This window comes from Lissotriton helveticus, chromosome 2_1, assembly GCF_964261635.1.
Source record: "Lissotriton helveticus chromosome 2_1, aLisHel1.1, whole genome shotgun sequence".
NCBI lineage: Eukaryota > Metazoa > Chordata > Amphibia > Caudata > Salamandridae > Lissotriton > Lissotriton helveticus.
In genome coordinates, this window is record NC_136059.1 from 1658256153 (window position 1) to 1658265830 (window position 9678).

The following is a 9678-nucleotide window of genomic DNA, read 5'->3' on the forward strand; positions in this document are numbered from 1 at the left end:
ACGTAAGCATACTGTTTCTTACCAGCCAGATGCTTCTATATTTGTATTGGGTTAAAAGGGGACCTCACTGCACTGTGAGACATAACAGCTCCTTTCATGATAGGAGAGGACATGATTGACTCTCGTCGTTTTATACAGTGTATTGCTAAAGTCCCTCTCCTTGAGTCAATTTTCAATATTTGTAAAACAAGTTACAATAAAGTTCATTGCACCTGGTAGTTCATTTAAAGTTTTACTCCCACTTTGTGAGAGGGATACATTTTAATTGAACATGTTTACTACAGGGAGGATGCCAGTTGTGAACAGTCTGTAAGGCTTTCTATCTCCTTCACCACCTCAATAATTGCTTGTGCCTGGTCCTTGTGGAGCACATGAGTAGCATTAGAGAGGAACTTCTCATGGAGGGATTCTTGGCTGAGGGGCTTCCTCCAGTGTCCGTAGAAGGTGTCACATCTGCCGGTCACGATCTCTCCACTCTCCAGCAGCAGCACTACTTCCCCGTACATCTTGTCAAAGTTGGCCACATTATCTTCAGGGTGCTCCACCACCACCTTCCTCAACAGGTTGATGAGATCTGGTCTACTAAGGCTGTCCTCACTGAAGGAAGAGATGCCCACCTCGCCATCCAGGAGGGCTGTGCAGGCGTTGAACTGGAAGGAGTGTCGCGCCTCTTGCTCAGACTCTGGGAAGGGCCTGTTGATATACTTGGAGACTGGGACCCTCAGAAGAACAGCACGGATGGAAGCAGGGTTAAAGGAGCCCGTTATATTGGTGACTCGGTTTCTGACTGAGATGGCAGCATCTGCCACCCAGTGCATGCCCAAGTGAGCTGGGAACCTCTTGAAGGCAATGTCTTGCTTCTCCAAAAGAAAGCTGTAATCTTGATCTGGCATGGCCAGGGACGAGGGCTGGTAGTCACCATAGAAAGCACTGAACCCTGAGCAGCCAGGCACATCGTCCAAGATAAGTGGGTTGGCTTCCATCCCACGGGCAGCTAGAAGTGCTGCTTCCATCCCAAAGCGGGTTGCATTGCCAATATGGAGAGGCTTGGCAAGAGTTGCAGCATTGGCCATGGGTGCTCCTGCCAGAGAGGCGGCAATTGCCAATGCATGGGCACATTGTTCTGCATTCAATGAAAGGAGTTTTGCTGTAGCAGCAGCACTGCCCATGGTGCCAACAACAGAAGGAGGGTGGAACCTGAAGGAAATAAAAAGATGGGTGTCAGACATGGAATAAGGATATTACCAAAATAGATTTAAAAGAGGGGTAATGCTAACAATAAGTGCTAACTAAGGAAATATACTAAAAGCATATCAGCCATTAATGCTATTATGCAGTACAATGAAACAGAGAAAATATAATAGGATCTAATCAAGCATTTGACACAAATAAATAATCTAGTTACAGTGAGCAGAACATTTTTCCAATTCATAAGTCTTTATTTCGATTTTTTTTTAAATCATAAAAGACATTTACAACAACACGTCATGTTCAATACTTAGATTTTTAAATGTCTTTCAAATTACTCTCCATAGACAGAAAAATTTACTTTACCATATTTACTTTGTATTGTGTGCTATCCACATACATGATTTTGTTTGCATTATAGGTTCCTCTTAGGGATATTTCTGCCCTATGTGCCCATCGGGAACACATCATAACACACCCCCTCTTTAGGGATCTCCTACATTACACATGGAATGAATCCTACCCTTTTCATACATCATACATCATAACCATGCCCGGGAGACACTGCGCCCCCTGTGGGCATCGAGTGTTGGTCATGGGATTTTTCTGCCCTTTGTGGGTATCATACAAACCTTTTAGGGATATTGCTGGCTTCATTGGAGAAACGCATGAGCCTTCCCTGCACCTCAATGCCCACGTTGAATGCTAACAGGAGGTCTGAGCCACTGGGTCGGAAGCCCACCGGCAACATCTGAGAGGCAGCCATTAGAGCCGGTAGTACAGCACCTGAAGGGTGAGTTGCAGGGTGCCAAGTGTCATCGAAGTCCATGGAGTGAGCCTGTTATAAGAGGAGTAGAGGATTAGAAGGTCCTTAAAGAAGGGTGGGTCAGGAAGTGATGTTAAGCAGAGAGCTTGTGTCATTGGCCTATGGAAACAATTCACAGAGGTGTAGGATCCACATTCTAAGATTTGGTTGAGTGACTGTGCCATTGACCAATACAGACTCTTTACAGAAGTGGAAACAGACAGAATTGAACATTGGAGGAGACATCATTTAAGTAAAATTCTCATAAACTCATTGTTCTTAGTGTATGATTGAGGGATAAAGTGATAGCCAGCTCTTAAAATCCTTACTGCTACTCCATTGACATATGCAGCCAGCGTAGGTGGGAGTCTCAATCCTTTCCTTCCGTACACAGAGCTGATGGCAGACAAGGAGTACATGTCCTGTTGGAAACAGAATTAAGTTAGGAATAGAAAGTGCACCTAGAAACCTAGTAAAGAAACAGCGGAGATTTTGGGAATGTGGGTTATTCAACTTTAAACACAGGATGATTCACCTGATACGTGGTGGTATATATTAGAAGAAACGCAGGAGCAGGCAAGGGGTCTCTGCGAGTAGATGTAGTATTTCTGAAGGACAGTTGTTTAGGGGATCAGAGTTCCTAATGTTTATTTGGGTACCATAGTCCATGCTCACAGTCCTGCCAGTGTCTCAAGACATTAGCTGCTTTGCATCTGAAGGCAGCTTGGGCTGTGATTAGTAGATGAGTATTTCATGGTGGATGAGTAATTCATGGTGGATTTTGTGACTTGGTCTTTCTATCTTCTTACCTATTATTCTGGAGGGTTATTTAACCCTATTATTCTAGAGGGTTACTTAAGGGCTAAGGGGTTCATGGTGTGTTGCTTGGTTAGATCCAAGATTTGAATAACCTGGTAAAATCTCATGGTGATCCTGAACCAATAAAGTCTGTAAGCAATTTTACATGGCACAACCACAGGAGTATAGTCACACTCTTGGCGTAAAAAGAGTTTTTAATTGTTCTGCATGGTGTGTTGCTTAGTGAGTTCAATGTCTCCTCTTACCTGGCAGTATCCCAGGGCGATGTTGAACACATGGGTCGTGCTTCCCACCAGTCCAACCCCGATGCTGTCCAGGATCATACGCTTGCTTCGGTCCCGCACGGTTTGGGGCAGGTGATCTGTCTGGACTCCATGTATGAAGGAAGCAAAGCTGCTAGTGACCGCCTTCTCCAGGGGGCTCCCCTCCAGCACTGAATGAAGAGAAGAGACAGGTTCAGAACTACAGGCATTCTGGTCCGGCATCAGACACAAATCCAGCATATCCGGACCAGAACCAGATGTTATATGGGACAATCCCTACCCAGGACTCTTGGAGTTCTAGACTGATAGCAGATGCAAACCAATGCTAGCGGCTCTATAACTGGTTACGGCGATCATGACATTAGGGACCCAAGTCAAAGTCAGTGATACCAGAACCTGTAACTGGGCCCATGGGATACAAAGCAGTCCCGGCACAAGGAGAGTGGCATCAGAACAAGTAACTGTGCCCAGGGTATACTGAGCGGCATCAGAGCAGGGAGAGTGACTCCAGAACCACTAACTGGGACCAAGAAAAAGAGAGAGGTCTCAGACCAGGGGGAGGGACACCAGAACCATTATCTGCGTACAAAAAATACAGGGTGACCTCAAACCAAGAGCAGTGAGTGCACACAGACACTTACCTTCCACCGCCGCTGTGTGCACCTGCTTGGACAGCCTGAGGATGGCGTGTGGTTTCTGGAAGAAGGGAGAAAGCAATATTAGTTGAGCTGTTTCATTGTATAAGAACATGGAAGGGAGTGGACAGGGCAAAGAGAGGAACACAAGGCAACAGAGTCGAGAAGGGGATGAGGACAGAGAAGGGGGAATAACAGAGGAGAGATCTGAGGGTGTTCACAGCTAGCAAGTGCAATCTGTCAAACTGTCCAAGACTGGCAAACAAGTGACTCCTGCCTGGAAGATGAGCATTCACAGCCTAGCATATGAGCAATTCAAGGTTGGAACATGAGCTGCCCCAGCATGGCACACTGCCTGGCATATCAGCAGGTAGAGCATGGAGTATAAACAGCCATAGACTCGCACATGAGCTGCAGGACTAGTACCACAGCCACTCCATCACAGGCGGAGCCCAACAACAGAGCAGCACCCAGGTATGATAGGCTCCACCCTAACATATGATGCCAGTACCTAGTAACACGTATGATGGTAGGACTCTGATAAATGATGCCAGCACCTTGGCATATGAAGTCAGGGCACTGACATATGATGAAAGTACCCGGGCATTATAGGAACCATTCTGGCGTATTATGCCAGCACCTTAAGTCGGCATACACCTGATCGCAGCACTATGTCCAATGATGCCGGTGTTTTGGCCTGTGATACCAGCAGACTGTCGTATGATGCCAGTGCCTTACCACATACATCAGGTGGTGTTTGTTCTGGTGCAAGCATTCTGATTGGATGTTGGCAGAGAAGCAGTGTGAAGCATGATATCAGCTGGCACAGTGTGAAACTTTATTTTGCTCCTGCCGTAGATGAGAGAAAGAAAATGTCTCTTGGGCCACAGTGTACCACCGAGGCACTATGAATCAAGCTTTGTGCATTATTACACCTACTTTGGGAAACTAATACCTACAATAAAGTCCCAAACTCCTTTCAGTGCAATCTCTTGCTGCTAATTCTGTATTTTAGCGAGCAGTTTATTCTTCACTGGCTGTGCTTGTTAACAGCAGCAGCGCTACAAACAACAGGACTGCAGCAAAACCCGAAGACGCTTTAAATATTACTGTCGTATTTCTGAGGATTATGCTGTATGATAACAACCTCTATTGGTGAACATCTTATAACAGACCTTAACTACCCAGGACGCTTCTGCAATGTTCATGGAAGACAGAGACGCCCATATAATGAACATCACAGAAACACATGGCGAATTGTTTCTTTCTTTCTTTCTTTCGGTTAAAAACAAACCATAAAAGATGTACACATATTTTAAATACATTTTAAATAACAAGGACTGAGAGAACCAATTTTACGCCCCCTTTTTATCACAGTTCATTATTACTATTTAGAAGTCATCAGAGTTATTTGCAATGATAACATCGAATTGTTTCAGAACTGCGATATTAAAACAAATGGCAAGATAAGAATAAAAGGGGCTCTCCTTTTATTCACAAACATATATTGAAAAACAAAACAAATACTTAAGAAGTATGAGAATATAAAAAGTACATAAAAAGCATCAGAATGCCAAGGTGAAAAAAGCAAATAAACATGAAAGCAGTAATATAGCCACATACATTTTCTAATAAGTAAATGCGCTGTCTGTTGTATTTTAGAAGATATCCCTCTATAAAAACTAATAAACGAATAGTGAGATAGAGAGAAAGGCTTTCAGCCAATCTAAGTGGACTATGGAAACAAATTATGCCCCCCAAACAGACGAACAATATACAAATCCAGCTATTCGAGGGGCCAAAACCTGATGCCTGTAGCGGGGGCTCACCTGGAAGGCGCATTGAAGCATGCTCTGTACTGGTGTCTGCCTCTGTCCTGAGAGAAGTTATCCCTGTCTCTGCGAGCAGTCTCTGTCTTTCTAGATGGACTTCCTGTGCCCCGCAGTCTATCTCTGTCTCTTTTGTCTCTGTCCTGGGACAGTGGTTCGCTCTGCCTCGCTCTCTCCGGGGCTGAGGGCAGGTGAGCTTCTGGTGTTGGCTGATGTGTCTCTCTCCTGACAGAGGTTATATACCCTGAAGATGCGCGTGAGATCGAGCCCTGTGGAGAGTGACGTCACTAAAAGGTGCGAGCGAGGTGTGACCAGCGCCAGGGGTCATCCTCTGGGAAAGGCCAGGGAGACATCTGGGAAATTCCCAAAGTACCATAGAAAAGACCAAAGAGAGAGGGGCCCGTGGGAAATCCAAGGAAGACACCCCTGGCTGATCCACAGTGTACGTGTCGCCGCCACCTAGCTTCCTAAAATGGAGGATGAACTGGGATTATACTAGTAATCGTGATATTAAGAGTGTTTGTGAGCGCGCGTAGATCAATTGAAGGGATTTGTAAAGCGCAGTAAATCACTGGTGAGGGTCTCGAGGCGCATCTGTATCTTCCTCTGCATGCCTATACATCTGCGCATGTATGTATTTGAAACACTCATTTGTATTTACAATAAAATATTTACTTTCACACATTTGGATCCAACATAGTAAATAGTTAATGCGAACACCCGTTAAATACGTTATTTATGTTTGCCATTTCTCTACGTGAGTGCAAGTGTTTGTAGGCAATTCTTTATCTCTATCTCTATATGCCTCTGTGCCTACAATTCTAAGCATCTCTCTATTAGAATATACCGGCGATTTTAGTTTACAAAAGAACAGTTACATTCACACATTCAAACCGACTTTAAATAATTCTCTCAAACCTCGCTCTCATAATGTAAGGGCATCATATATCATTTTTATAAGGAATAACTAAAAACTGATTGTTCCTCTGTGCTTTCTATGGTTGGATGTATTCTTAATAGACTTTTAACAGTAAAAGGAAATAATTTCTCATTAGAAACCTATGATGTCATATCTCAGAAACGTAAGGTTAGCAGTTTGGGAGATGAAGTTTCAACTGTAATTCCCTATAAGGTATAATAACCTTAAGAATCCGAACAGGAAGTTCCATCTCTTTTAGGGGCGCTGGAGGAGGGTGTAGTCTCCAAGTAGAACCCCACTCTGAGCCCTGCAGGGAGCTCCACTCACTGTCTCTGTTTCCGAAGTAAAGAAATCTCGGAAGTTACAGACAATATACACCTCTCAGGGGTGTCCTTGTGTAGGGTACATTTCATCATACTAGCTCCTCCCTGTTTCTTCCACAGAGGTGGTTCCACAGGTTTGTGAAGCAGCTGGAACCACAAGTGACAGCTCCTCGGTCTAAAGAGACAGTCTGGGATGTTCATTGACGGCAGAGACTTTAGAGCAGGGGCTGCTGTACCTCAACACCCCCCCCCCCCCACTCTAAGAAGCGGTACAACTGGTCAGCAAACGCATGAACACGTCACATTACTGAGCACTGACAACATAACTATTTAGGTTTTTGAGGAGCTAAACATAGCCCATTAATGCTGCGTCAGGGCGCTATGAGATAAAAGGTAAACAGAAAGATAGGAAAGATGCTTGGGCCGGGTGGTAGACAACAGTTCTAATTAGAAGTCAATGCCTTGTGTTTCTTGGGAGAAGGAGGCCTTGAGAGCGTCAGGCCTGCACGTGTCGGGATCTTCTGCCACATTCTTGGAACTTGTAGAGCAGGTGGTCGGACTCTTCTGGTTAGCAGATCTCAGATGTCTACTCAGGAGACTTTGGTTATATAGCTAGGAGCCTGTCCATGGACAGATTTATGGACAGGACTAAGGCTATCAAATTGGGATCTCTCTTTGACCAGGAGCCAATGGAGTGACTTGAAGATCACCGTGATCTGGTCCTTGTGTCTACGGCGAGTTATGGGTCTCGCGTTAGAACTCTCCACCACATGAGGGGCGTGGCTTGGAAGCCGAGAGAAATGGTGACTTAGTGTACTTCTCTCCCGAGGTACGGGTCCAAATACGGAATTGGAACCGTTTCTGCCGGACCGCAATTGCCGAAAAAGACAATTCTGTGAATCGGAATGTGAGCGGCACATAATGGAAAATTTGTGAGCGCATATGTGTTTGGGAGGCACCGCAATCGCTGAAGAACCGGAGCGCGGCCGTGCTCGCCACTGAGAGACGAGCACACGGCGGTCTCAGCCGTTCCCTTCAACTGACCGTTCTCCACAGCGATGCCGACTCCTTGTGAAAGGGTCCGCCGATCCACATGAAGCATCTGGGCTCCCGTGGCCCGTGAGTGAGTACCCCGCACCCTGGCTACCTGCCAACATTAGCCCGGAACACACATAACAAACGGGTGGTGAGGGAGCATTTTCCAAAATGTCGGGCGCGAATGTCTAGGACCGAGTGAGAAATCCCGATCAGGAATCTGACCTAGCACATGGCGCCCTGACATCGTGAACCCCGGAAAAACTCCGAGGGAATACCCATTGAAGATATATTGAGGCCCAGAGGGGACCCACACCCTGATTTTTGCCACCATTAGCCTGGACCTCATACAATGCACGGAAGTCACGGGAACATTCCTAAAATGGCGGGCGTGAGTGGTTAGAATCGTGTGGACAGCCCTGGCAGATCCCGACTGAGAATCGGATCCACCACGTGATGTCCTGACTACATGACCTCTGAGGGAACGCTCATGGAAGACATGCTGGATCTAATGTGAGTGGCGTTTTAGGAACAGCGGTGGCTGAGGAGGCTCTGGGGCACATATCACAGCATCTAACACGCCCGTGCTTTAGTATTTCGCGCCACACCAAGGCTTGCCATTGCTACTGCCGTACCCTCTCTATGACTGGAACTGAGGCTGTGTGCCGCTAGTGGACCTTACCTATATAGCCGATGGAATACAAACAAAATGGCGGGCGCTATCCACAACGATCAGTAGGGTAACAGAGATATGGAGTAAGGCACTTGGGGTTACCTCTAAGTAAATACACAACACAACAAACGGAAAAACGACACGAAAAACGGCACCAGAGCAGACCAACACAGGTGTTCATAGGACTATCCATTGTATGAGCGTACACCTAAAGCACAGTGTGTCCAACGGCGCGGCGATCATCGCGATGACCATAATGATCATGAATCTGGCTTAGCTGACACTACGACTTACCCAATTGATCACCATCTGCACTACAGCCACAGTAGTAACACAGCAATAGTTTCCTATCTTGCTTCCATCTTTCTCACAACCATAAGAACACGCATCCCCGTGCCACCAATGTAAGAACCCACATGCCTACTCACTTTACGCTACAACCCACTGCCACGGTTGCCCATCTGATACACTATTTGACAACAAGAGCTAGGAAACGGCAATCATGGAGTGCAAAGACGAAAAGAACTTGAAAAGGCTCAAGTCTGATAACTTCAATCCAGGGTCGCCCGTTAAGGGAAAGAAGGACAACAGTGAAGCCATAGACATGATCCTAAGTAGACTGGACGAGGTAAGAGACCTGGCCAAATCTACCAAAGAAGAGGTGATGGCAATCAGGCAGGACATACGTGACACCAATGCAAGGCTATCGGAGGCTGAAACAAGGATCAGTCGACTGGAAGACTCGGACAACAAAACCTGTGGAGCGCTCCGGCGCCTGACCATAATGTCGGACCAAATAACTAGGAGGTTGTCCGAATTAGAGGACAGAAATCGGAGGGGAAACCTCCGCATTTTTGAGATTCCAGAAGGATCCGAAGATTCACAGGGCTCCTGTATACAGTTCTTGGAATCATGGTTCACACAAGCCACCAGCATGACCTTCCATCAACCCTTGGAGTTCGATAGAGCTCATAGAGTTCCAGGCAGGATTACCAAAAATCAGAAAGGGCCCAGAGCCATAGAATGCAAACCATTGCGCTACCAGCGCGTGGAGCAAATTCTAGCCTTTGTCCGGAAGCATAACCATATACTATGGAAGAATTCAAAAATATATATCTCACAGGACTATAGCAAGGAAACGGTGGATGTAAGGAAGGCGTTCCTAGCGCTTCGTCCACAACTCAAATCA

General features: G+C 46.1%; 1 protein-coding gene across 1 annotated transcript; it reads right to left on the reverse strand.

The window, feature by feature from the left end:
- Nucleotides 1–278: 278 nt before the first annotated feature.
- On the reverse strand, nucleotides 279–8798 carry LOC144819145 (cis-aconitate decarboxylase-like). The gene is made up of 6 exons (XM_078677125.1): nucleotides 8784–8798; nucleotides 3717–3771; nucleotides 3058–3245; nucleotides 2323–2415; nucleotides 1821–2026; nucleotides 279–1197 (listed from the first exon to the last, which is right to left on the reverse strand). Exons 1-6 carry the CDS (start codon nucleotides 8796–8798, stop codon nucleotides 279–281), a joined length of 1476 nt encoding a protein of 491 aa, XP_078533251.1.
- Between the last annotated feature and the right edge of the window lie 880 nt (nucleotides 8799–9678).